This window comes from Grosmannia clavigera, assembly GCF_000143105.1.
Source record: "Grosmannia clavigera kw1407 unplaced genomic scaffold GCSC_146, whole genome shotgun sequence".
Classification (NCBI taxonomy): Eukaryota; Fungi; Ascomycota; class Sordariomycetes; order Ophiostomatales; family Ophiostomataceae; genus Leptographium; species Leptographium clavigerum.
The window spans coordinates 191,617-217,746 of NW_014040795.1; the positions used below are offsets into that span (position 1 = coordinate 191,617).

At 56.9% G+C, this 26,130-nt stretch overlaps 9 protein-coding genes across 9 annotated transcripts; 4 read left to right on the top strand and 5 right to left on the bottom strand.

Moving 5' to 3' along the window:
* Positions 1-841: 841 nt before the first annotated feature.
* On the bottom strand, positions 842-2,359 carry CMQ_5840 (uncharacterized protein; the record flags this gene model as incomplete). The annotated part of the gene is made up of 1 exon (XM_014316486.1): positions 842-2,359. The coding sequence occupies one exon, from the start codon at positions 2,357-2,359 to the stop codon at positions 842-844; it is 1,518 nt and encodes a 505-aa protein (XP_014171961.1).
* Positions 2,360-3,127: 768 nt separating this feature from the next.
* On the bottom strand, positions 3,128-3,597 carry CMQ_5835 (rRNA-processing protein cgr1; the record flags this gene model as incomplete). Its single annotated transcript, XM_014316481.1, has 3 exons — positions 3,128-3,268; positions 3,324-3,469; positions 3,531-3,597. 3 exons carry the CDS (start codon positions 3,595-3,597, stop codon positions 3,128-3,130), a joined length of 354 nt encoding a protein of 117 aa, XP_014171956.1.
* Positions 3,598-8,212: 4,615 nt separating this feature from the next.
* On the top strand, positions 8,213-11,482 carry CMQ_5925 (uncharacterized protein; the record flags this gene model as incomplete). The annotated part of the gene is made up of 2 exons (XM_014316571.1): positions 8,213-8,361; positions 8,659-11,482. The coding sequence occupies 2 exons, from the start codon at positions 8,213-8,215 to the stop codon at positions 11,480-11,482; spliced, it is 2,973 nt and encodes a 990-aa protein (XP_014172046.1).
* A 943-nt stretch (positions 11,483-12,425) lies between these two features.
* Positions 12,426-13,113, top strand: CMQ_5923 (ubiquitin conjugating enzyme; the record flags this gene model as incomplete). Its single annotated transcript, XM_014316569.1, has 2 exons — positions 12,426-12,624; positions 12,674-13,113. The coding sequence occupies 2 exons, from the start codon at positions 12,426-12,428 to the stop codon at positions 13,111-13,113; spliced, it is 639 nt and encodes a 212-aa protein (XP_014172044.1).
* Positions 13,114-13,712: 599 nt separating this feature from the next.
* On the bottom strand, positions 13,713-14,861 carry CMQ_5906 (alpha-mannosyltransferase; the record flags this gene model as incomplete). The annotated part of the gene is made up of 1 exon (XM_014316552.1): positions 13,713-14,861. The coding sequence occupies one exon, from the start codon at positions 14,859-14,861 to the stop codon at positions 13,713-13,715; it is 1,149 nt and encodes a 382-aa protein (XP_014172027.1).
* Positions 14,862-15,867: 1,006 nt separating this feature from the next.
* Positions 15,868-16,878, top strand: CMQ_5854 (cadmium resistance transporter; the record flags this gene model as incomplete). Its single annotated transcript, XM_014316500.1, has 2 exons — positions 15,868-15,877; positions 15,995-16,878. 2 exons carry the CDS (start codon positions 15,868-15,870, stop codon positions 16,876-16,878), a joined length of 894 nt encoding a protein of 297 aa, XP_014171975.1.
* A 340-nt stretch (positions 16,879-17,218) lies between these two features.
* CMQ_5916 (proteasome component) lies at positions 17,219-18,144 on the top strand (the record flags this gene model as incomplete). Its single annotated transcript, XM_014316562.1, has 2 exons — positions 17,219-17,353; positions 17,425-18,144. The coding sequence occupies 2 exons, from the start codon at positions 17,219-17,221 to the stop codon at positions 18,142-18,144; spliced, it is 855 nt and encodes a 284-aa protein (XP_014172037.1).
* A 148-nt stretch (positions 18,145-18,292) lies between these two features.
* On the bottom strand, positions 18,293-19,735 carry CMQ_5918 (putative O-sialoglycoprotein endopeptidase; the record flags this gene model as incomplete). The annotated part of the gene is made up of 1 exon (XM_014316564.1): positions 18,293-19,735. The coding sequence occupies one exon, from the start codon at positions 19,733-19,735 to the stop codon at positions 18,293-18,295; it is 1,443 nt and encodes a 480-aa protein (XP_014172039.1).
* A 424-nt stretch (positions 19,736-20,159) lies between these two features.
* CMQ_5856 (uncharacterized protein) lies at positions 20,160-23,573 on the bottom strand (the record flags this gene model as incomplete). The annotated part of the gene is made up of 1 exon (XM_014316502.1): positions 20,160-23,573. The coding sequence occupies one exon, from the start codon at positions 23,571-23,573 to the stop codon at positions 20,160-20,162; it is 3,414 nt and encodes a 1,137-aa protein (XP_014171977.1).
* Positions 23,574-26,130: the final 2,557 nt, after the last annotated feature.

Here is a 26,130-nt window from a genome sequence, read left to right on the forward strand (position 1 = left end):
CAACGGGACTCGTAGCTCACAAATAGTGGAGACCGTGCGAAACAGGTGAGGGGTGGAAATTGGCGAATAATGTTATCGAGGCGCAAAGTGGCGATGATTTCCTTGAATGCGCAGAACAAGAAATGATGACGAGGAAGAGAATGCAGGCAGAACAGGTAGAGAAACTTCAGACAGGTTTGCAGGGGTAACTGGGAAGGTGCGAACAGGGGAGCTACAAGAACAACAATTGCCTTTTACGCCGTTTGTGTCCCTGAGTCTTGTTGTATCTAAGTATTTTGTTACTGTACGCCCAGTCACCTCGACGCGATAAGATACGGAGAGACACCAGAAACCGATGGTACATAGGGCAACTACACTTTCACTTTATATCCGCATTTGAGGTCCATGGAAGCTAAAAGTACCAGAGAATTGCTGACTACGACAGCTTGGCAAGGCTAATGAGTTGCTGCGCACGAAAACGAAATCAAATGGTGGCTGTGTTGTAGGCATGGCTATCACAAACAAAGGGGGCGCAGAGTGACGAATCTTCTCCATTACGTATCGAACATATTCGCTAATCTCCTTCCCATTTCTGTTTAGAGTTGCAAGTGCGTCTGCCAGCAGAACCCTCTAGCCGAGGTAAGATTATCGATGGGGCGGCTGCTTTGTCCGCTCCGCCCCTTGATGATTGCGTATACATCTAGGCTGCGTCCTGTTGGCAGCTCGAATAGTCAATGTTTGGACTGAATGAATGCAGAACAAAAAATCCCATGCTCGCTTATGCAGATGGTAAGATACACGGGCCGATCACGGCAAGAAAGCAAGCCCCCCCCAAGAATAAAAGCCAAGGCGGCCACCTGGATTATAGCTCGTCAAACAAGCGGACTAGAGAGTCTGCTTTCGAGACGGCAGCTGCACCATCTCTGTCTGAGCTGTTGTGTAGTAATGAAAGATGTCGTTCGTGTTTGGATGTCGTAGCCGCCAGGGTAGAGTAGGCATTTTCAACGAGCCGGCCCACGTCGTCTGGCACGGTCAGTGTCGTCCGGTTGGCTTTGTTGGACCGTGCCATGACAACCAGAAGCACGACCAGCGCCAGCACGACGCCGGACACGATGGCCCACAGCACCTTGAGTCGTGTTCGTGTGCGTTCCTGCCAGGCCAGATCTGCGCGTTCCCAGCGCTCGACGCGTTCCCGGATGACATCGACGCGGCCACCAAGCACCTCGACGGCCTTACGGCCGGCAAGCACGCGGGCGTGCAGCTGCTCCAGGCGGCGCTGCTGGTCGGAGGGGAGAGGACCAGAAGTGGCCGGGGTAGTGCCGGTGGTGGCCGCAGCAGCACTGCCGGCGGAGCCCTCTCCTGCGCCGCCACCGCTGCCTTCAAAGTGGGCAAGCTGCTGCTCAACCTCGTCTGCAAGGGACCGGGCCTCGGCTCTGAAGTGGATGTTTGTGGTACGTGCCGAAATTGCTAGCGATCGTAGCGCCTGCACGGTGCCCTGCAGGATGCTGAGGCGGGACAGCACCGACCCGTAGACGGCGTCGAGTCGCTGTCCCGTCGACGTGGACAGGCCGTCAAGGTCGGCCAGGGTGGCCTGCAGCAGCCGGGCAGCAGCACGGTCTTGGTCATGCTGGAGGCGGCGCATGGCGGTCACGAGAACGGGATCGGTGTCGGGCGGAGGGACAAAGGTCCCCGGGAGCGGTGCTCTGGCAGTCTCTGCTATGGTGCCGCTGGTGCCGCTTCCGCCAATGCTGCCGCCGCTATCAGACGCTCTGCGCGGAATGGTCAGAGTGGGGATCTGCAGCGGCGTGGGCGAGCCGGCTGCCGCTGCTGTGGCTGCAGCTGCCAGGGCGGCAAAACCGGCGATGTTCTGGTGGGTGCCGCTACTGCTGCTTCCGCCACCGCTGCTGCGATGGCGGTGACCGCCGTGGTGACGGTGGTGATGGTGGTGGTGTGGCTGCTGATGAGCCGAAGTTGTCGTGCGCGCTTCCTCGCGATGCTTCTCTCGACTGATGCGTACGCTTGGCCGACGGCTCGAGCTGGGGCTTTCCATGGAGGACACAGCCGGCGGAATGCTGCCGTCGGGCCGGCCTAACTCCAGAGATGCACGGCTGTTCCGCGGAAGGCCAGATGCAGTCGCTGTTGGCGTCTTTCTCGGTAGAGGACTGTAGGGGGTCGAAGCCGACAAGGCCTCGCCGCTGTGCTCCTGGCTGTCGTGGCGATGGCGTTTGTCGTGGTTTCGATGCAGGAGCACGGGCGACGAAAGCTCCGAGAGTGACCGGGTGAACTGATGTCGTGGACGCTGAACTGCAGCCTGCGAGGAACCGTCCGAAGCTGTTGTCGTCGTCGACAGAGCTGTCGAGGCTGCCTTGTTTTCTAGCATGATGGGCAAGCCAGGCTCTGCAGCCCAAGGAGCCCGGAAACAGCACTGGATAGATAATTCCGGCCCCTCGTTACTTATGGAGGATTGGCATATATAGTTGTGCCGTCAAAGGAGGTGATAGTGTATAGATGCAGGGAGTTGGAGCTGCAATTCTGCGGCGACTGTGAATTATGTCACATGCACAAATGGGTGAGGGGGGCCCCACCCATATCAAAAGCAAGTACTCCGTACTTCGTACTTCGCACTTCGCTCCTTCTAAAACAGACGACGCGTCACGCCTTCACACATCCCATATCAGTTCCCTTGCCACTGAAATGCATCTGTTTCACTTCTTTATGCTTCAATGCCCGCTAATAGCTATATGCCCGACTCTGCTCAGCACAAGTGCACTATGCATACAAAAAGCACAAGGGTCCTCTTCAAACACGGCCGTCGGGTTCTCGGTATGCTGGGGAACGGTTCGCTGCAAGACACCGGGCACCAGTTCGGTTCCATCTCTCCCACATCCGCAAGGGGGTGGGTATCATCCTCCCTAATCCTCCTTCTCTGTGCATGGCCGTCCCAGAAGGCGAGGGGGTGATGCTGTGTCGCAGACGGCTACATTTGTTGCGTAACCATGGAGGGGCCACGTTTTGGCACTGCCCTTTCTGGTTGTTGATAGCCATACTTCTGCTGGGTGGCACTGGCTGCTTTCAGGTCGCCATCAACCGTTGGCGCCACAGCCTCGTGGACCTGCCCACATGGCCATTGGCCGCTCCGTAGCCGTTCTCAAGTGTGCAGAAGCTTGTTGCGCTTCTCTTTGCGCTTCAGGCGCTCGACCCGCTTCTTGTGCATCTTCTCGGCCAGCTTCTCGTACCGCTCCTTCTCCTCCTTGGCGGCCTTCTTATCGCGAATGGCTTTTATGCGCACCTGACTCGGATTAGCCACAAGCGATACGCGGCATACTCTTCAGAGGCTGCCTCACCTGTCTCTCTGCCTCCTTTTCGTCCTTCAACTCCTTCTCCTTTGCCTTCATCGTTGCTCTGGCAATGCGCTCCTTGGATCGCTGAGCGAACGAGGTGAGGCCAGACGCAGGCCGAAACGCCTTCTTGGGCTCATGCCATTGCTTTCCTGCAGACATAGGTTAGAGGCAGAGACGAGGGGCAGACGTGGATATCCGCGCTGTACGAACCGTTCCTGCGAAGGCCCAGAGATTTGGGCGCCGATGCGACCGCGCTGACTGCTTCTTCGCTCGACATAACTGCACCCGTATATTTTTCGGAAAGGGAAGTATGCCGTGGTGCGAATCAGGATACTGTTGGTATAGTTGCCGACAGAGAAGGGCCCTGTAGCATGCTTCCTCCCCTCCGTTCCTTTGCATCGCCAATTTTTTCTCATTCTGCCTGCTAGCGGCCACCGCTCTGGCAGAATGAATTGCCAAAGCTCACCGCCAAACCCAGGCGGACACTATTGTGTGTGTCCGGTGCCACGCTCAAATCCACTGTGGAGAAACGCTAATAATCCTCCGTGAATCGCGAAATTTTGCACCGGTCAAATATGAAATTGGACGGAAGCAATGCGCAAATGGACATGGCTGGATCAAATGCCATACTAACTTACGTATTCTATATCACACTCCTTGGGTCGAGACGCAATAGCACACATGTCGTCATCCGGTGTCTAGCAGTCCTCTTGGCTCTGGACTGCTAATTTTCTCCGATCTGACTCGTCGCACAACATCCCATTAAGCGCTGACTAAATCGTTGATTCGCATATTTCACGCAATTTTCCACTTACGGTAATCGTATCTTACTACGAGTCGCGCAGCGCGTGTTAGCCACGTCGAGTGCGCCGTTCCGGGCGCAAGACTTAGCCCTCGCTTTAGGCTCGGCCCACTTCGTAGTTCATTCTCCTTTCAAGCGTGGCGTGTACCGGGCACGGCGAAGAGTTGGAAACGCTGGCGGTAAGGCAAAAAGAGTTTGACGATGAATATTATTAGAACAAAGACAAGAGAAAAGCGGCAACCGGTGGCCTAAAAGTGGAATTGTGTCTGCCTATTCCACGGAGATTGCAGCGCAGATCCTAGGCGGAGAGGCTGTGTAGCCACTGGAACGGTGCACGTTACGGTGGAAAAGGGTATCGAAATGGAGGAAATTGAGCAGCACAGTTTAGCCGGACAGGGAGGAGATGACTTCGGTACCGCTATATTACTACGACGTACCGGAGTATGCAAGATGCTGGTGTAGTTTTTTATTCGACAGACTGCCTATTGGCAAAGTTGCCCACATGCTGTAGTATTGTTATAATAGCTATTGCTATGATAGCAGCTTCTATAAGAGGAAACATTGATTCATTTCTTTTTGTTGCTTCTTTTTGGCCATGATAGTGCGCGAGTCCTGTTTTGGGCATACCGGTAATTCTGGACAGCACGATACGACATCAGCAAGGCAAGACACTGCATGCAGGTTGCAGGGCGCAATGCACACCGGATGCGTTATCTGATACTAAAGATTTCGGACTTACCCATTCAAAACGGGTTAGTGAGGGGGCTTAGGGTGTAGTCGTATCTTACAAAGAGCGCAGGATTACGACGACAGCATCCGGGGGCTGGCGAAAAAAGAAGGTGTGAATCGCCCGTCATAGGCTGAGTGGCCCCTGGTGGTCCAAATCTGGTGACTCGTAAGATCCGGGCAAGGCCATCTGTCCACAGTCATTGGTCCACCGCCTGCTGAAAGACAGAAGCCGCAGGCTGCAGACTTCAGGGTGAGGGACTATCTGGTGGAGTCGCAGAGCAGAAAGACCATACTACGGAGTAGGACGTACGTCGTACGTCGTATGTACCTGTGCTGCCTTGGTCCCTAGTGCCGAATCGTGCTCTAAAATAGAACCGCGTGAAGCGGATGCCCATTACGGAGCGGTCTTGCCTCTTTGCGGCCAACTGTTTCTGGGCTTTCGTCTGTTTCCATGACATTGGCAGGGGTGGCTGCAACCAAAGCTTGCCAGATGGGAAGCACACGCATCAATGAATCACACCTGAGGGCTTTTGTTTCAAACGCGCCTTCTCCATTTTGCTCTCATGACGATGGAGCTCTAGCAGATCGTTGCCTCCCTAATCCCGAAATAGGCTGGGACGCTCGGAACACCAAACACGGTTACAATTCCTACCCCACGGCGTCGTATTTCACTTCTCATGATGGCAGCCGAAGTGGGAGTCGCGCAGTCTGAACTTGTACATAGTCAGATACGAAGTTTACAAAATGGCGGACAATTCGTGCGAGTGGGAGGAGCAACACACTTTGTAGCAAGCCGAAACTAGCCAGCTAGACCGTTAGGATCCCCCTGCCAATAGTTAGCAAGATGGAGTAAACAAGACAGACAAGGAAGACACGGCAGAGGTGGGTGAAAGAAGGAAAATAGAAGAAAAAGAGCGCGTGCAATGACAGTAGTCCGTACTATGCATGCATCTCATCGCGACAGCAACGCTGCGTCTGTTCAGGAACAAGAATCCAACCAGTCACGGCCGCAGCAGCCGGAATCGTACATACGAGTACGTCGTAGTATCGTACCTGAACAGCCGGGGGTGTCGCTTGATACGTCACTCGCTTGTGGGCTGTGAACTAGTGGGTCCGTGGGCTTGTGGACACGGGTGCGTGGATTCGCCGGTTCACGGGCTTGTGGGTTTGTGGATGTGCAGCCAACGACGGGAGAGAGGGACCATCGCATCTTGCTCTGGTCAGAAGCAGCACAGCGTCTAACAGAACGGTCTTGCGTGCCTCGCAGGCAGCTTGTGATTCCGGGGCACGACAGCGACAGCAAGAAGGCCAGAGTGGATGGGTGGAAGGGTGTCATCTCATCTCAGAGGGAGGCTGCCTACAGACACCTCGCAGTCTTGTTGAGCACAATCTCCGGCTCAATCGGCCTGCTCGGCTGCTGCTGGTAATTCGAGGGCGCTTGTCGTATGCAACCGACTCGTAAGATGCATTGTAGTATGGAGCAAACGGGTGAAAATTTGGATGCCCTCTCCCATAGCACCCAAGGCAACGCATCGTCTACTCGTACATGCATCCTGCTCGCTGTTCATCCCCTCAGTATGATCCTACATACGAGTGTCGTAGTCGTGGGCAGGCGGCTCAGCCGATCCCATCTTGGTCAGAGCGAGGGCCGGGGGGACCAGGTATTGATATTAATACCAGGGTGGGCAGTGGTATCGGGTGTCTGCTGTAAGGGAGGGGAGTGTAGCGGGCGGTGTATGATGTGTAGTAAGATACTCCGTACTGCTCGTATCTTACATACGTACTCGTATATGTAGGATACGGATACTATGTAACAAGTGCCCAGACCCGTCCTGCGCTACTGCGCTACTGCCTTAGTGCTGTCGACCAAGACTTGTCTGCCCTGGTCGTCGCATCCCAGTGGCTGCACTCACATTGCGGTGCCCACCCAACCGGCAGGGGCCCATGGACGAGGGGAAGGAGGGAAGGAGACAAAGCCGCGAAAAGCAGCATCCAAAACGCACCTACACTTGGCTCGTATTCTGGTCGCTCTTGTTTTCTTTTTTTTTCCTTTGGCGCCGATCGATCCGACCGTGGGGGCCTGTCTTCTCTCTGCTTGCCTTTCTGCTTGCATGCTGCTGCTGCTGCTACTGCTGCTACTGCTGCTACTGCTGCTGCTGACTGTCCAATCCGCGGCTTGCTCGCCGTCCTTCCGCTGTCCGCCGTGCGCTGCCCTCCATGCGCTGGCTCTCTTCCTACTGGCTTGCCTTCTGAGACCTGCTCCTGCCTCGGGGCTCCACACGTCTGCCGCCACCAACGGAATTCCTTCCGCTCAATACTGGCCCAGTCGGTACAGCACACCGAGCCCGCCAGACTGTTTCTCGCTATATTGGCTTCGTACAGCGCCAAACCCCACTAGACGCAGCGCCTGCCTTGTTCTCGTGCCTAGTAATATTACCTTCCGGCGCTGGCGGCACCCCCCACCGTCTATTGCGCCAGCTGCTCACGCTGTCCTCGCTCTTTCCCGCTTCCTTTGTCCTCTCTGCTCCGTACCTGCTCGCCTGCTCGCCTGCTCGCCTGCTCGCCCGCGTTTCTCCTTTCTTTTTCGGCTTGACTTTTTAGATTTACGTACCCCAATTCCGGGCTCCTCTCATTTCATCGATTTCGATCCCCCCCCAAATTCCTCTCACCGACGAACTTGTCGTCTTTCGCATCTTTGGCGAAGCACGCGCACCTCGCCTGCCGTTGCTTCTGCTTCTGCGTCTCGTCATTCCGTCTTATTAGGCTTCGCGCCGACGACTTCTGGGTCGACTCCAGCAACACAGGATCCTCAGATTTTGCGCCTCGCTGGGTTTGCCCGTCCGCTCCTTATCCAACACGTCCTGTGCAGTCTCCGGCTTCTTTTTATTCTATTTTTATAACCGTTTTGCGTCTGCCGGGTCTCAAACAACATACATACTTTTTCGAATTCATTCCTTAGGTTCTAATTGCGGCACTGCTGCCCTGCTTTCTTTCGCTCGGCACGTCAACCCCCCGAACTATGTTTGCGAGATCGTGACGAGCAACAAGAGGTATGTCAGCCAATACGTTGTGCTGCTTATGCATTTATGTCTCCCCCCTCTAACGGTTTAAACCTACTGGGCGCAATTGTCTTCCTGTACCTGCTTAATGCACAGAGCGCCCTGGCGGCCGTCGTCGCTTGCCTAGCGTTGGCCTGCTTACTGATGATGTCTAGATATTTGATAGATCTACGTTCCTTTGCGTGTGCCAACCGCCCTTCAAACCGACGTCGGGTCCGGGTCCCTCTCCATTGCTTTACTCCCGTCTCAATGCCACCGCGGCTCGACTAGGCTGTCCATTGCTCTCTCTCCGGGGTCGAAACATGGCGGCCTTTCTCAGCCATGATAGCTCACCTCTTGCCGAGGTAGCGCCCGTCAACATGGCGGTCGCTGAAGACGACTTTGCAGAGCGCTCGTCGCCGCGTAATATCCCACCGCCTGTCACGATCCCCCCGCAGTCAAACGACAATCTGTGCGTCCCAATCTATTCGTCTACCTCCCAGATCTCTCGACATACACAACAGAATTCGCCGTTACCGATGCCGCCTTTCGTGTTTCCAGCCAAACCGTCGACATCAGCCCCTTCGTCTTATTCACGTGCAACCGGAAGACGGCCAAAGTCGGTTGCAGACCTGCACGAGGGGAGCACCTTCGCGGCCGGAGGCGCTAGAAGCCTTGACAACCGGTCACCGAGGCCCCTTGCATTACCCTTTTTTTCCTTCAATCCAGGCGCCGTTTTCCCGCCCACGCCTGACCATTCATTTCTCAGTCCTCCACTCTCGCCTCAGCCCTTTGGTGCTCTTCCTATCCGCCCGGCTGGAGCTGGCCATCGCCGGGGAGGAAGTGAGTTCGTTGGTGGCAACGCTCGTTCTGGAGATGCGTTTGCTCTTATCAGTACTAGCCCGACAAAGTCTGAGAGCAGCCTCACGTCGCCGTCCCTTGCACCTGTGCCCAGCTCTCGCGGCCCCCCCCCCAATGGCCCCCCACCCGGTCGGCGTGGCCATGCCCACAGACGATCGGCAGCTATTTCGATCCACGACCTATCGGATATGCTGATTCCGACAACGCCAACCCACCAGACCCGTGGCAATAGCGCCCCATCCAGTCCGTTGGAGTTCGGCCCCGGGCTGAAGGCCTTCGCCTTTCCGATGGCAACAAAATCCGACGACAAGCTCAAACCGGGTCCTTTGCCCCCCGTCGAAGTCGTGAAACCCAACGATGTACCACCGGCCTCCTTGACACCCACATTTGTTTTCCCGGATGAGCCCGATCAACAATCTGCCGACTTCAGAGCCTCTAATCGTGCTAGGGTTGGATTTTCCGACACTCTTGAGTTCATCCCTCGGCCTCTGTCCCTTGTCTCCAATGACACAGCCAGCACAATCACCGCACGGCCCATGGCTGGAAGTAGTGGCACCTCTGGCCACTCCGTCTCTGAGAGCATCTCGTCGGTTATATCACTGAATTCGGCAGGCCTCACACCTATAGTCCGAAGCACTTCAAGTGGAACTGTGCCGGAGTCTCGGCCCAGTACAGCTGGTGCTGTGCTGGAGCGTTCTCAAAGTATCACGGCCGACGATCCTGACAGCTCATTGCCCCGAAGACGCAACTCAATTCCTCTGCTTTCGTCTATTCCGACAGATTCGGAGCTATCGGCAGATGCTGCCACGAAAGGCGTTGCGCCACGTCTCCCTAGTCCTATCAAGACGCCCAACAAACGATGGTCCTTTTTCGGCCTGGATCCTTTCATCACCATTGGCAACAGCTCACCAACACGACCACGGGCAGGAGCGGCGGAGGCCGTAGACGGGTCTGCGATTGCAGATGCTGCAGACGCGTCTTTTACTGGCCCTGTGGCACTTGCGACGGCCCGAAGCCGATCCCTTGACAGGGATGCTGTGATTACGTCCAGACCGGCCTCTGTGAGAACAGTGTCGCGGAAATCGAGCAAGAAGAAGAAGAAGGCAAAGAGCTGGGGAATCTTAACAAGGAAGTCGAAGGCGCGGCGAAAGACTAGAAGAACGCCAACGCCTCCACCGATCTCGCAGACTGCCTTTAGCGATGACGAGGAATCTTTTGAGGAGCAGACTTTTTCGGGGGGTACAATCGATGAGACTACCGAAGTCCTCGCACCTCCGACAGTGTTTGTCACTCCGTCTTATTCACCGACCGATTCAGACAGCACAGCAGAGGCGTGGCGACTGCCTCCGTCGCCTTCATACAGCATGCCGGATGACGATGCTTCTTTCGCCATGATCGACCTCGACGCGGCGCTTGGTCCCTTTAATACGCCTCTGCCACAAAATGCCGAGTGGGAGGCGGCACAGAGAGCCGGCGGAATGACGAAGCGGCAGCTGCACAGTGCCGTTGGCATGACCCGCTTCTCTGGACCCGGCATGCACTATTCCCACAGACGCGCGGAGAGTGCTCCTGAGATGCCACCATTCAATAGAGCCGGCCTCCCGAGATTTAGCAGCTCAGGTGCAATGGCAGACGTCTTTGAAGAGGATGAAGAGGACGACGACGACGAGGGCAAAGGGAAGCGGCGCCAGATGCTTATGACAGCCGACAGTTCTGATGCTGGCTCTGTGGTCTATTCCGCTTCGGTAGGCGGAAGCACTCCGCCGTGGCGTCCTACACGGGTGACCGAGCGAACGTCGAGCATCGACATTCGCGTGACGTCTACTGACGGCCGTGCTGCTGCGGACAAAGGGGTGGATATGTCGACGGCGCCCAGCGAAGATGCCATATCCTCCGCTGCGCTGAGCAGGCGTGGCAGTGGGCTGAGCGTGATGAGTGACGACGACAAGACCCAGCTCAGCACTGGCCTGAAGTCTGAGTACTCAGCAAGCTCTCTTCATGAAGGTGCGAAAATGGAGGAAGGGTTACGTGGCCCCCCTTTTGATGTTCCCGACAGCGGATGCGACGTTACGGTGGAGTCGGCGTCGGACTCGACCGTCCACTCGATTGGTCGTGTGAGGAAGGGCAAGGACCTGGCGCCCGTGGTTGTGATGATCGTGAGCCCGCTCCACCTTCCGCCTATGTCGCTGGCTCCTGTCAGCCCGTTCTCGATGCCAACAACTTCGACTCACCCGTCGCCACGGTCGCCGATGTCGCTTGAGGCAAACCGCGTGTCGACGGCACCGTCGTCTGTCACAGAGGACAACTTCCAGTCGCTTTTGATGGGTGCGCCTGGGCCCGAGCTCCGGCGGTCGCTCGACATCCCGTCTCTGACGCCGTCTCTGGCGAGCAGCACTTCGACGACAACGCGGGAGAGTGGAGTTCCGCCATCTCTGCACACGGCGCAGGGACCTCAGACACGACCGTTTCTACCGTCTCGGGAAGCGGAACGGCCGGCGTCCTTCACATATACGGCCTTTGGACGGCGGCGGTCGAGTCTGGCGAGTCTGCACCGGCTCATCAACACGTCCCATGGCGAGCGGAGCAAGCTGTCGATGGAGGTGCCGCTGGACAGCAGCAGCATGCCTGAAACTGCTGAGGACGCAGAAAAGAAAAGGCCAAAATCCAGCCGCAGCAAGCGGCTAAGTCGGATGATGCAATTCTGGCGATCGAAAGGCGAGGCGGAGTCCTGAGCATGTTCTGACGGCAGGCAGGATGCAGCACGTGCAATATATATATAGTATACGTATATGTATATTGTGTGTGTGTCTCCCGACGATCTGGGTTTTGGCGCTATTTATGACCATACGAAGCACATGGTGCGTTATGAAAAGAACAAAAAAAAAACGAAAGAACTGAGAGTCGCATCGGGGGAGGAAGCCAGACGGAGTTGAATGCGTGGACACAGGCCAAGCTGGGAAGGCCGGCCGGTGCACAGCAGTCATACATAAGCAGGAAGCAGACAAGTGCCGTGCGTGGCAAGGCAGGCGGCTGCAAGATTTCACGAAAGCCTTTTCATTTTCATGTATTTTGTATTGGCCAATTTATCCATTCTCTTCTATCTCTTGTTTTATCTTATGATTGTAAGTTGCGAGCAGTAGGCAGGAGGCGGGCCTTTGTATTTGTATATGAGTTTCGGCAGGGCAGAAGAGCAGTGGCGAGAGGGAATCCTGACAGAGTTTTTGAACCGAGACAGGCAAAAGAAACGAGCGTGTGATTAAAGTGGCATTGCATGTCTATTAAAGGAGACGAAGCGCATTAAAATACGGCGCATTATGGAGTATCTTACGGAGTACGTCGTACAGCTGTAGTTGGGGTAGTCTCCACAGGCTAAATAGTGCCGTAAAGCGCGGCCAAATTCACGTGGCAACGAATGCACAACAAACGAACACGACCGTAAACACTGAGCGACCGAGGCTGGGACCAACACGAGTACAGAGACGCCATCGGCAACACCAGCAGTGATCTTCGCGCGCGTTCTATCTGAGCCATTGTCCGTTGTCTGTCGTCACGCATCATCGCATCATTGCCACGCGCATTTCGCATTTCGCATTTCGCATTTCGCATTTCGCAATTCGCAATTCGCAATTCGCAATTCGCAATTCGCAATCCGCATCTACTCGATCCCTCCTTGCCATGGCCAACACGCGCAGCGCCTCCCGACGGCTCCTGCGCGAGCTTGACGGGTGGCGCAAGGAGCAGCTGGCCGACTCCCCGGACGACGACAACAGTCCGAACCGCGGCATCGAGCGTCTGGGGCCGGCTGGCGAAGGCGACGACCTGTTCCGCTGGGAGGCCGTGGTGAACGGCAAGGGTGTTGGAGGGGGTTACGATGGTGAGTCTTGGTTCCTTTTCGGCTGTTTGATGCCTGGCTGACCGGTCAGACGGCCGCTGGCTTCTCCAGATCGACGTCCCGGCCACGTATCCGCTGCAGCCACCGGCTGTCCGGTTTATGACACCCATCCTCCACGCTAACGTGCATCCGACCACGGGCGCGGTCTGCCTCGATCTGCTGCAGGCATCGGCCTGGACACCGGCCATGGGCGTCGCTGCCTGCGTGCGCGCCGTTCGCCTCCTGCTGGGCGCGCCTGGCGCCGACAGCCCGCTCAACATCGACTTGGCCGCACTGCTGCGTGCCGGCGACACCGACGCGGCCGCCCGGCTCGTCCGGCTCTGGTGCGTCGAACAGCGGTACGAGGGCGCATCCCAACAGCGAACAGAGAGACTCAACCAATACGGCGCCGATCGGGGCGCCCGATGCAGAAACGTGGGTCCTGGGTCCTGGGTCCTGGGCCCTGCGTCGTGGGTCGTCGCATACGGATAGGGCTGTCGGGTTACGGAACATCGATCATGAGGATACATGACAGGCGACGCGCAAAGGTGTATATCAGTGTACGATAATGCTCTCCTTTTTCCCCCTTTCTTTTTTCTTTTTCTTTTTCCATTTCCCCCATTTCTCTTTCCTCTTCACTTGTTCCTAGCATCAAAAGCGACTGCTAGACGCCGCATAGACAGTAATCAAAGCTTGTTTGGATATTCCCTTCCTCCTTCTCCTCCCCGTCCGGCCCTTGATATATACCTGATAAAAAGGACACCGCCCGGGAAGGTTGCTCTAGTAAAGGCACGCAAATGAAAGGCGACGTGAATCAAGGGGGTGACAATGAACGGGGGAGATGTGAAAAGAGAAAGTGTCGAGAAGAATGTTGTAATATACAGAAGACGCCTACCCCTGCCGAACCCAGGCGAAAGAAAAAAGGACAAATGGCAGATGCAATGGAGCCTGTAACGGCTGTCTAATTAGATCACCGGGCGCTTCCTTGTTTCCGTTCCTTCCAACCCAACGATGCCTTGTCTGTGCTGGTCGTTTCGTCGTCGAGGCTCATTCGTTGTAGTGGTATACCTAATCCGGATTAGTCAGCTGGTTCAGTGGTCAGAGGATGGATTCTGCGCGTGCAAGCTTCCCCGGTAGTTTGGAAGACCGGTCGCAGCCCAGCCCAGACGCCTGGCCATCCGAGCAAAGCCCTCAGTCTCAATCAAGTGGTAGAAGGGAAAGGGTGGGAACATGGCGCCGTCGCGGTGCACTTCGGCCTTGACCAGCAGCGCCGAGCCGCCCACGCCGTCGAGCGAGACCTCTTGGTGCATGCTGTCGCCAGCGGTGCCCATAAAGGCCATCAGCGAGCGGTACGTGGCCATTTCGGCATAGCCCTCAAAGAGGACGTCGTCGGGACCCATTTTCTGTGCCATCTCCTGGGCAGTTGCGCTGTCCTGCCAGTTGTTGTAGTCGTACGGCCGCTCGTCCAGCTTGTTGGTGTCGGGATTGATGAAGCGCTGGAAGCAATTGGGCGCGACGATGGCCTTATCGTGCTGGGCCAGGTCCTGGATCAGCGTCGGCGGCGTCTCGACAATGTCCGAGTCTAGCCAGAGCACCCACGACGTCGACGGACCGAGCGTGGTGAAGAGCAGCGAGTTGCGGGCCTTGGCCATGGAGGCGCGGCGCTGCTTCTGGTTCTCCAGCTTGTGGCGCTCGCCCTCGTCCTGCGACGCTAGCGGCGGCTCAAAGTCCTGGCGCAGAATGATGATGCTCTTGAAGCGCTCCTTGTCGTTGCCAAACTTCTGCGTCTTGGTGATCTGCTCCTGCAGGGCTGCCGTCGCCGCGTTGCCCTCCTTGTTCTTAGGCAGGATAAAGGCCAGCGTCATGAGCTCGTGCGGGTACGTCAGTCGCAGCAGGTTCTGCCAGTAGTCCGGATAGAAGCGGACCATGGGCGAGAGCACCAGCACGTGCTCGCCGTTCTCGACCGGATGGGCCGTGGCCGTGATGTTGTTCATAATGTACCGCGTCACTGGTGGCGGCGGTGCCGGCTTGCCGTTAGCATGGTTGGGCGTCTTGCGGAAGGGAGACGTCGGCGGAGATAGCGGGTGGGACGCCGCATTGGCGTTTCGTGCCGCCGACACGGTCGAAGCGCCGCCCGATGCCACCAGGAAGTAGATGATGACGATGCAGAGCACGCCGCCAATCAGCAGTGTTATGGGGTTCGTCTTCTTTAGACGAACCGGGCCCAGTGCTCGCGCCATGGCTGTCTGTGTGTCGTGGTAGAGATTGGGAAGGCGGAAGGGGGGAGGATGTGGTGACCGAGGCGTTCGTTTGAAGGCTGGATGTGAGGTCGTGTTCGTGTTCGTGTTCGTGTTCGTTGGCGATATCCTTCCACAGGCTACCGTGTCATAGGCATGTCCTCCGCGAAAAAACGGTGGATTGGACGTGCAGGGACAACAGAGAGGCTTGTCTAACTGGATATATGTAGAGGGAGAGAAGAGAAAGGAACGAATGGCAAGAAAAAGGGGAGGGAGTAAAAGATAGCGAGAAGACACCTCCCAGGGGATGAAGTAAAAAATAAGCGTAACGGCTGGGCTATCGTGAGCACGGCGTCAATAGGTTCGCGTGGTGATCCGGACAGACGTCGCCGTGATGCCTAGAGGAGGGGAGAGTAGCAGAAGAGAGGGGGAAGGAAAAAAGGGTTGCGGCGGAAGAGGGAGAGAAACGACGAAGAGATTGAGAGTTGACAATTTGAATTGGCATAATGTCTGGCAGGCACTATCGGAAGGGGTTTAGCCTGCCAGTAGGGAACTTGGGATTTCCAGTGCTATAATTTAGCAGTCAGTGGCAGTGGATCAGGACACGGTAAGTTAAAGAGCAGTGCCGCTGGGATCACGTGAATCGCGACACGCTGTAAGACGACCGCTTTACGCGATCAGCAGGTTGGCCAGGACAGGCAATACGGAGTACGAGCACGGCGAAACACTGTATTGTGTGGCATGCAATTCGTGCTTCGACGGAGTACAGCGACATGGCGAGAAAACACGCAATTCGCGCTACCTTCCCTGTTTTCCTCCGCTTCAGGTACGCCCTTTTTCCCCTTAGGGCAGCTTTGATGCCCCCTATTTTGGCAATGGCTTTCACCGCCTTCTGGGGCGGAGGGGCGATCGCAACAAGCTTGCTGTATCTTACGGAGTAGCAAGATAGTATAAATTGGTGTGGGTTCTGGGCGAAATGCCGTCAAGCTGATCTCCACTCTTGGAAGGCATGGCCGATGGTGAGTCGTGGTTGCCCGTTGGATGAGAGAACACTCGCCATTGCCTTTGTAATCCACCGTGTGTACGGAGTAATATGTAGACTGTTTTCCGAGATGGCTGGCAATGGGTCAAGACAGGCGGCCCCACTGCACAGACGATGCGGTTCGACAAGGCTGTCGCGACAGCCTGCGGCTCATTTGCAGTCACCAACGTTGACGACTTGTTTGTGCTAGCGACCTTTTTCGCCGAGGCGACAGCCGGCCGCAGCGGCCTGACACCGCTCAAGATCACGCTGGGCCAGTACTTTGGCTTCACCGGCATCATCATCGTCAGCCTGGCTGGCTTTGGCGTGTCGCTCGTCGTGCCAGCCGAGCCGATCGGCTTTCTCGGCCTGGTCCCATTGCTGCTGGGCATCTGGAAGTTGGCTGGCGCTATTGCCCCGGCAGGCGGGAATGCCGACGAGGAAGAGCCGCGAGAACAGCCGAACGTGCGACAAGGAAAGACGTCTAGGACAGCCGGCGTCAGAAGCGTGCTCAAGGTGGCGGCCGTGACCATGATGAACGGCGGGGACAACGTGGGGACATACATCCCGCTGTTTTCGCAGGCCAGGGGGGCCGAGATTGTCGTGTACGCGGCCATGTACTACCTCATGCTCGGGCTGTGGTGTGCGGCTGCCTTTTTGGCCATGCGGCAGCAGCATGTCCTGCGCCTGGCCCGGAAGTACTCACGCGTCCTGGTGCCGCTACTCTACACCGGCATTGGCACCTACATCATCGTCAAGTCGCAGTGCTATCCGTGGTCGGTTGCGCGCATCGACCACTCGGTCTCTGGCCACCACGGAGCGACAATTTTGGCTGTTGCCACGACAGTCTTGTTGCTGACATATTTGGGCGTTGTGCTATGGGTGAGGCTGCGCGCACAGCTACAAGCACTGGTGTTGCATGCTCGGACCCAAAGGCAGGAAGAAGATACAGAGCTGCGAAGTCTCGAGGCGGATGGACACTGCCGAGATATCTGTTAGGACAAAAATATTACAAGTACGGAGTAGTTCATACGCTGTTGCTAGTACCTGCCTGAGGCACAAGCACAGCCACAGCCAAATTCGGCGATAAGGCAGCCACGTTGTGAGTGGCTGCAGCAAACAGCTGTTGCACGCGTCGCAAGAAAGCTGCCTTGAGCTTCGTCAGTCTTCCAACCATTACCACTTCGCCCCATCGCCCAGCAGCCGCGAATCCGGGGCAGCCTTGTCTATTACGTTCCGGTGTTAGACCTGAATCTCTCACTCCCATTTCAGCTGCTGCAAAAAAACAGCATTCTGTCTCCTTGCTGACACTCGATCTCACACACTTTACCGCCCCACGATGGACGCTCTTGTTACTCGGTATAGCCGTCCGGCATTCCGGCAATGCGAGGATGTGGAAGATGTGGACGAGATGGACTACAATGACACGATGCCGGGTCTGTCGTTCAAGTTTGCCATGCCTCCGGTAGCACAGGTGGGTTTCAACTGTTGGTGAAGTGAAGTGGATGCATTTGTGCCTTTGTCTCGACGTTGCTGACGTTGCAGCCGTCGGCCTGGTTGCGTGCGGCTACGGACGACCGGTCCAACCCGACGTGCCCGATCAAGATTGCGCACGGCACGACGACGCTGGCGTTCCGGTTCCAGGGCGGCATCATTGTGGCGACGGACTCGCGGGCGACGGCGGGCAACTGGATCGCATCGCAGACGGTCAAGAAGGTGATTGAGATCAACAGCTGTCTGCTGGGGACGATGGCTGGCGGTGCAGCGGACTGCCAGTACTGGCTGGCGTGGCTGGGACGCGAGTGCCGGCTGCACGAGCTGCGGCACAAACGGCGGATCTCAGTGGCGGCAGCATCCAAGATCCTGGCCAACCTGGTGTACAGCTACAAGGGCATGGGGCTGTCGATGGGCACGATGTGTGCTGGCGTGACGCCCGAGGAGGGCCCGGCGCTGTACTACATCGACTCGGACGGCACCCGGTTGGCGGGCAACCTCTTCTGCGTCGGGTCGGGCCAGACGTTTGCGTACGGCGTGCTGGACGCCGAGTACAGCTACGACCTGGCGGCCGACGACGCGCTGGAGCTGGGCCGACGCAGTATCCTGGCGGCTACGCACCGAGACGCCTTTTCCGGCGGCTTCATCAACCTTTACCACGTCAAGGAGGACGGCTGGGTCAAGCACGGCTTTAGCGACACGAACCCCATCTTCTGGAAGACGAAGTTGGAGAAGGGCGAGTTCTCCAACGTGACCAGTGCACTGGACTAGGAGCGTCAGGGAAGACAAGGGAAGAATGAGGACGAGACAGATGGACTACATGAAATGGTATAACATACAGATTATCGAGCATTGTCGATAAACCCGTGGTCACGTGATATACTGTAAAGCTTTATGTAGAGCTTCAATCCTCCCAAGCTCAGTCCTCTCGCAGCCAGCCATCCATGCCGAGGATGCCCCCATCGTCAGCAGTGGAGTCCATGGCCCAGCGTCGTCGTGGCAGCACGCGCAGATCGGTGCGCCAGCCGGCCTCGAACAGCTCCATGCCGGCCCAGGCGATCATGGCCGCGTTGTCGGTGCAGAGAGCCGGCGGTGGTGCCACGAGCGGCAGGTAGCCGAAGCCACGCACGTCCAGTGCAGAGCGGAGGATCTGGCGCAGGAAGCGGTTGCTGGCGACACCGCCAGCGACGACGAGACAGGAAGGGGGGCTCGGAGGGTCTCCTTGGTCTGTCTTGGCTGCAGCCTCAGCTTCAGCTTCCACTTTGGCTCTGCGCCTGTTCGCAGTTGCAGCCACTCCCTCGACAGCACCGCTCTCTAGCGCCAGCACCAGCCGGCTGGCCAGGTGCTCAAACGCCAGCTGCATGGTTCCGCGGGCCAGCACTGGGCGGTCTTCATCGGGAATGCCGGCCCCAGACGGCTCTTTGGGCGGTTCGTCTTCTCCGCCGCGGCCATCGCCCTTTGCCAGCCGGATGACGGCGCCGTTCAGGCCGGAGAAGTCGAAGCGTAGCGCCCGTCGGAGGATGCCATTAGCCAGCGGTGCCTCCAGCCGCCATCCGCGACCCGACTCAAAGGGGGCCATCTCGTCACGGCGAGTCGCCGGATAGCTGTATCTGGTCTGGGCGGTTTCGCTTTCGCTTTTGCTTTCGCTCTGGCCCGCAAATCCCTCCAGCAGCTCTCCGTACGGCAGGCTGCGTCCGGCTGCCGTCTCGGCCGCGGCAATGTAGCCACGCGGCAAGATGGCCCGGGCGCTCTTGTCGAGCAGGTCGCCGATGGCGATGTTGGCTGCGGCCGCGAGGATGCGGTGGTCGGCGAGGCCGCGCGAGTGCAGCAACAGCGTGTGGCCGCCCGAGACGAGGAGCGAGAGGTACGGAAAGGACGCAAAGGGCGCTTCCTTGTCGTCGATCGCCGACACCAGCCGTGGCGTCAAGGCGTGCGCCTGCATGTGATGCACGCCCATCAGCGGCACGTCCCAGGCCACGGCCAGACCCTTGGCTACAGATAGCCCCGTCGCCAGCGAGGACGCCATTCCGGGACCTCGCGTCACCGACACAAAGTCTGGACGTTGCTGGCCTGATCGGTTCGCCGGCAGATGTGCTTTCGCCTGCTGTATCAATGGCCCCAATGCGGCCATGTGTGATTCCGTCGCTGTCAGCGGGTGGATTCCCCCAAATGCCCGGTTGTCCGCCGTGATCCGCTCCTCAAACAGCAGTCGGGCTCGCCTTCTTCTCGTTTTTTCCTCGCCCGTCTTCTGCTCTCGCTCCTTCTCCAAGACGGCCACACAGGTGTCGTCGCAGGACGTCTCGATCGCCAGCGTCACCAGGCTGTCCGGCCACCGCTCTCGTGCCTCGGCTCCCTGTGCCATCCCTGACAGCCTCTGCAGCCCTCCCGGTCGCCGCCGCTGTCGCGTCCATATGCTCACAGCTCTCATCGAGACAAGGCAGACCCGCACATCCAGAGCTTTCAGAGCATCCGGACCTTGCAAACTAGATGGAATGCACACTCAAACCCTCCCATCTCACTTCACCGGCCTTTTGGGACAAATGTATGCACAAAAACCGCGTATGCCGTGCCTAGATGGTGCGTTCGCTCGTGGAGCAAAGCCAAAAGTCCGCCGTCGAAGAACACAACTTTTCACACTCGCGAGAGCACGTGACTTCCGTGTAAGTACTCGCAGCCCCGTACATCGTATTATACATCTGTCTTTTGCAGTTTATACATATATGTGTATGTAGCAGTAAACCAATCATACCCATAGCCCAAGCCCAGAAACGCCCACGTATGCACCCTCACGTTGACGTGTTGCCGTTTTCTCCGAGAAAATTCGCCCATGCACACTTGCATCCGCCTGAGCCGCCGTCCGAGCCGCCAAAACTGAGGTTGTCGCTGTGGTTGATCAGCGTTCCGCCAAACTGCAAGTTCGCCACAATGAGACTGGTATTGGCTGCCAGGATGTGCTGCTCGCTGTCCACTGCTCGTGCAAACGCACCCTTGCTGTTAAAGTCGCCGCCGTGCAGGTCTTCTGTGATCGTGATGGGATAGGGAAACGTGCCGGGCTGCGTCGTGTTCGCCGTCCGGACCGTGCTGTCACCCAGCATCCGCGTGCTGTTGCCCATCCGCGTCCAGATCTCCACCAGAAACCGTGTCTGTAGAAAGGTGACCATGTATGCTGCCTCCGTCTCCAACGACCCGCCAGCCTTGTCGTCCGCATCGCTGCCATCTGGTGCCGTCGACTTGACGTAGATCGTCTTGTCAAAGTAGCTGTAGAAGCCGTAGTGCTCTGTCGGCAGTCCGCGGTCGTACAGCCGCACTGGCTGCTGCTTCGGAAATGGTCGTAGAACCGCTGCCGCACCGGTGCCGTCGGCATTCGTGGCCGCCGCCGGAAAATGGAATGAGCTGCTGCTGCCGGTCGCCCTCTCCCGCATTCTATTGCGCCGTCTCACCACCTCGTTCGGCCCTGCCGTGCTGCTGTTGACCGACGCCAAAAAGCTGATGTAGAACGGCGTTGGTTCGCCTGCCTTGCGGTCTGCCACAATGTCGTCCGTCGTGTTGCCCAGGAACCACATTTCCTCGAATGCTGGCGGCGACGGCTGCGGCGTGAAACCGGCGTCGAACCTCTGGCTCGTTGACGTGGCCATAGTCGTTGCAGCCGCCGTGCCTGTAGTTTTGGCCGTGAAGCTCGTCGTCGTGCCGGATAGCGCCGTCGTTGTCGTCGGCACCGGTACCGCTCCGTCTGCTACGTTCCATAGCTTCTGCGAGCTGTTGTCGAATTGTATGTCCAGCACAAACATCAGCGCGTCCGCCGAGAACGGCAGGTTGGCATTCTGCTGCTCTTTGGGCAGCGAACAGCTCCACATGGTCGACGGACTGACGCAGCCGTCCGCAGTAATCGTGTTCTCGGCCCCGACCACCGTGGTGACGCCTGTGGGAATTGGCGGGAAGTCCGTCGTGTTCAGCCAGAACGAATAAGCTGTCGAGACTGCTGTGTGCCGCCGTGCCAGCACTACTGCCAGCACCACTGCCAACGTGATCGCCGAGATCACTCCGCCCGCCACCCCGAGGATCGCACGGCGTCGCTTGCGGGCTTCACGGCCTCGGCGTCGTCCAAAGCAGCCGTTCTGCGGCAGGCACCCGCGCCCACGCCAGAACGACCCTGCCTGCTGCACGGCCACGTCCTCTTTTTCATGCCGCTGGCGCGTCCGCTCGACCTTGGCCGCAGCTGGTGACGGTGCTGCCCCGCGAAAGAGAAACGCGCCCCGGGGTTGGTTGGGTAGGGGTGTTCCACTCGCCGCCGCCGCGCTTCGAATTCCCGGAGGCGTCAGCGGTACTTCCGCCATGTGAATCGCTCCCTGAGATGTCATAGCCTGGAGCAGGCCCGGGGAAATCGGCCCTGGAGAAAGGGGGAAGTCAGCTCGCGCCAAATGGCCCGGCGGAAGCACCGCCCGGTATCGCACGGCCATCTCCGGTCTAGATGGCGTCTCGTATGGTGGTGGCGCATCGGACGGAGTGTCAGTGCTGCGCTCTCGACCCTGCACTTGCACCTCCACTGTCTTCTCGCTTGTTTCGCCAGCAGGCTGGATCGGCGCCAAGAAGCGGGAAGACGACACCACCGTCGGCGAGCGATCGTTGCTGACTTGTACACGACCGGCATTGGCCAAGGCCGTTGAGATGCCCAGACCTGTTTTATTTCGCCCTGTGGCCATCTCCACAGCAGCAGGCGACGGCTGTTCACCATCGTTATGCCTCCACCATTCGTCAGACGCAGCTGAAACAGCAGGTGTCATCGTAATGGCTGGCAGAACCGGCACGGTAAACTCTTCGGCCACCACAGGCACTGCAGGCACGGGCTCTGTTGCTGGTGTGGACGCCGGTGTCGTGGGAGATGCTGTCTTGCCAGAGAACGGACTAGCCGGATGTTCCGCAAAAGGCGTTCGCACATGATCCCACCAGCCCGAGTGCGTCGTGCCCACGGTGGCGGCCATAGAGCGCACATAACTTCTGACGTGGGATAGTCGCCGGTACGACCGTGGGCTGCCGTCTTCTTCAAACAAGGTGATCGGCGTGCCATAGTCGTCATCGTCATCGATCTCATCGCGGAGAATGATGCTGGCTCTGGTCGTCGTGTGGCTGCTCTTGTTGGCTAAAAACGGCAGCCTTGGCTCTTCCATGCTTGTTCCGTGGTAGCTTGGCGGTACTGTCGGAACGGGGGGCAGCCCTTCCTGCTCGATGTTGTGGTTTGGCATCGAGTAGATGCTCGAAGCTGTCTGAGCCACTGAACTACCAGAACTGAGAGGTGAACCGTCCTCAGTGTCGGGAGACCAAACCGACTGCAGTTGCGGGGCCCTCGATGGTACTTGTCCCTGGGTAGGAGCCTGCCCTGGCTGCAGTCGATGCTGCTGAGTGGTACCTCCCTGTCGAGGTTGGATGGCACCGCTCCTGTCAAGATACTGGGAAGCATCGAAAGGGGTTTCCATCGTCGTTGTTTGTGGTGTGAGAGTCTTTCCTGCGAGATCATCTTCAGGAAGACTTATGCCAATGACAATGGGCCCGTCATTGGGAGATAAGCCCTGGGCAGTGGTGGTGATTGGAGTGTTATCCGCCTTGTTCTTGCTGTTGCCTCCGTGATGCTTCTGCGGGGACATGGCAATATTGCCGTTGGTCATGCGTCGCAGCCAGTTCCAGTTGCCAATAGACGTATCAGACGGCTTGCCCTCCAAAGCCCTCAGGGCAGCGGCATCCACAAACTTCCCCACCCTGCCACCGACTCCTGGCTGTCGTCTCTGCTCAGCCTGCTGCTGCTTGCGGAACTTTGACATGTCTGTGACCAGTCGGATACCTTCCTTGTTGTTCTGATCCTTTTGGCGAGCACGGGATATCAGTCGCAGTGGGTTCTGGACCGGGTTTTTTGTCGACGCCTGTGTAAAGAACGGAGCAGTTGTTGTACTCGGCCCGGCTTGAAGGGGGTGGGATTGACGCGAGTAAGATATTGATGGCAGCACTTGATCTTGGGTTTTCGGCGACGTTACAGCCTTTGATGAGGCCAATGGAGAAATGTCTTCGCCGTTGTCATTGTGCTCAACACGCTTTTCCTCATCGCAGTCGCTCTCCCACTGCTCCCAGTCTTCTTGCTCGGTCGGCTTATCGTCAGGACCATCGAAAGGTGTCTCGAAAGGGTCGTTTTGTCGGTTTGTTTGGTCGTTCATGTTTGTGATATTGACGGAATGAGAGTTTAGATAGGTCGTCGCTTGGCCTGCCAAGCAGATAGAAGCTATCGTGGCAAATATTGGATAATTATAGATTCAAAATTGTAGGTGCACAGAAAAGATAGGAACAAATTTTGTGTAGGAGGTATGTTATGCTGCTGCTTTTCCCCAAGGCTCCGAAAATGGCAAGCATATGAATAACAGTCGAAGGTGGGCAAACGAGTAACGAATGTCCAAAGTGCGCCGTTGTCACTGAACAACGGACTAAGTTAGGCCACGAGAGTGATTGTCGAAGCGAGAGGGTCAAAGAAAAATTGACAAATGGAACAGAACATCAATGAGTCTTCAAGAAAGATACAAAGAAAGGACCGACAGTCTCAAGTTCCATTTGCTAGAACGAGAACAATGAATGAGGGGGGGAAGACGCGCGGACAAGAAGAAAGAACCCGGGAACGAAAAAGAAACAGAGGATGGGAAGATAATCTTGTTAGAGAAGAGGCCCAGGAGCTGGCCGCCACTCGTTATGAAATACTATGGCGAGACAGCATCCTGGCTATCTTGGTCTAAGACTCATGGACCGGCCGCCTCCCGTGTCACCACCCGCTCGTCTGCCGTCCGCTTAGTATTTCTTCTGACCAGCCAGAAGGCTTCCCGCATGCCCAGGGCCCACTCGAGCCTGTTGTGCTAGGGAGACGATGCAGCAGAAAGGCGGGAGATCAGGGCCAACAGTCGAGCCTTCTCGCCTGTCTGTCTGATGGCCCCGCTGTCGTTCATCTGCCCTGGACGTAATTACTAAATATAACAATACCCCAACTCTTGCGAATGAGTTCTCGCAGACGCGTGTCCTAGAACGAGCTCCTGCAAAGCTTGATGCTGGACGTTCTGCATTTTCGCCAAGCAGTCCTAGAAAGGACCAATACAAAGCAAGGCGACTGCGCAGATCCGCCGATTGAATTAAGCGCCGCAGAGCTGTGCGCATGCCCCGTAATTATTGGCTGTCGCGGAAGCGCCGTGCTGGGCTGGGCGTTGACCGGGGTAGCTTGGCCACCAATGAAAAATGTCGATCGGAGCGCCGATGCTGTCGACTCATTATTTATTTTCAGATTCCTACTCCGTATCTTACTATGTACGCGAAGCTATACGTCGTAGTCAAGGACTGCCTGCAGGCGGCCAACTAGATGGTGCACATGTGGGTATCTACTGACTCTCACTGTGGCTGGGCCAATCGCGGGTGGTTGCCTGCTTTGGCCCGGTCCATCCTTCCCTCTTGCAGTCGCTGTCGCTACAGTAATCTCACGTCTCGTTCATGTTCTGTTTTGCATTCTGCACAATCTCTCTCTGCTGCTCATGTGAATTTCAACAAGTGTCTCGAAGCCGTCTGTTCCCGCTCTACGGAGTAAATTCCTCGCCGGTGATGATGCAATTTGCTAGATTGTCCATCCCTATCGGGCTTGTAGTGCTCCGTACATGTTGTCACGTATATCCACTTCTTGGTGCAAAATAAAGCCAAGTAAAAAGCAAGTTGCAAACCCTGTATTACGGAGTAACAGCCAGACCGTTCACACTAAAGGCCATAGCGCCCAGATGCCAAGACAAGTACCATACGAGCTTTTGAACCTCACTTGCTCGATGGGCGGGAAGGATGAACCTTCTCAGGACGCATTGATGGCAAAATGGCGGATTTTTGCTTTGCGATGACTGTCTATCAACCAAGCAGAAAATGAGATAAAAAATTTAATGTAACGGGAAATATTTCATTCGACTGGGGAGGCTATGTCTCTGACGAAAAATGCAGACGCCTCCTCCGGCACCATCGTGCTGTGGGATTCTATCATTGTCTTCCTAGCCCATGTTCATTCTTCATTCATTGGGCGACCGTGCTGGTTGTAGTGCGGCATTTAGCAGCATCCGCAGCTCTCCTCGCAGCCACAGCAGCCGCACTCCTCAAAGAAACCACCGCGCATGGAACCTGCGGGCTCCATCTCCGGCTGCGCCTGCATGGGCTATAAAAGAGTAAAGGATTAGACACAACTTCTTAGAGTAAATTGACAGAGAAACAGAAGCACATACCGGCTGCTCCATGACAACGGCACCGTTGTCAGCAGACATAGGCGGCGGCGGTGCGGGGGCGTCCATTTTGAATTGGGTTATGAGGGCGAATGAATTAGCTCGTGAAGACAAAGGTCATTAAAATGCGAAGAGTTGTGAATTGGTGCTTTGCTTGTGAGAAAGTGGCGGTATGGTTTTATAAGGAAGAGGATAGAAAGAAAGCAAGACAAGCGGTCAGAGTGACGAGGACCGTGACCTTAATACTTATTTACCCCGGACGACAGCGTTACGGAGCAACACCGCCACCAGATTTTTCTACTGGTACACGTACGTTTTAAAGGGGGGCGGGTTTGCGAATCGGCATGAATGTGCTGAGTCGCAGCCCGCGACTCGTCAGGAGCGCGCGTACGAAGTACGTCGTAGGGCAGGAACGACCCCTGCTTGGGAAAGAGGGGCCCAAAGAAGGAAGGCATAGCTGAGGCGCACGGTCAATACGTCCAAGTGCGTG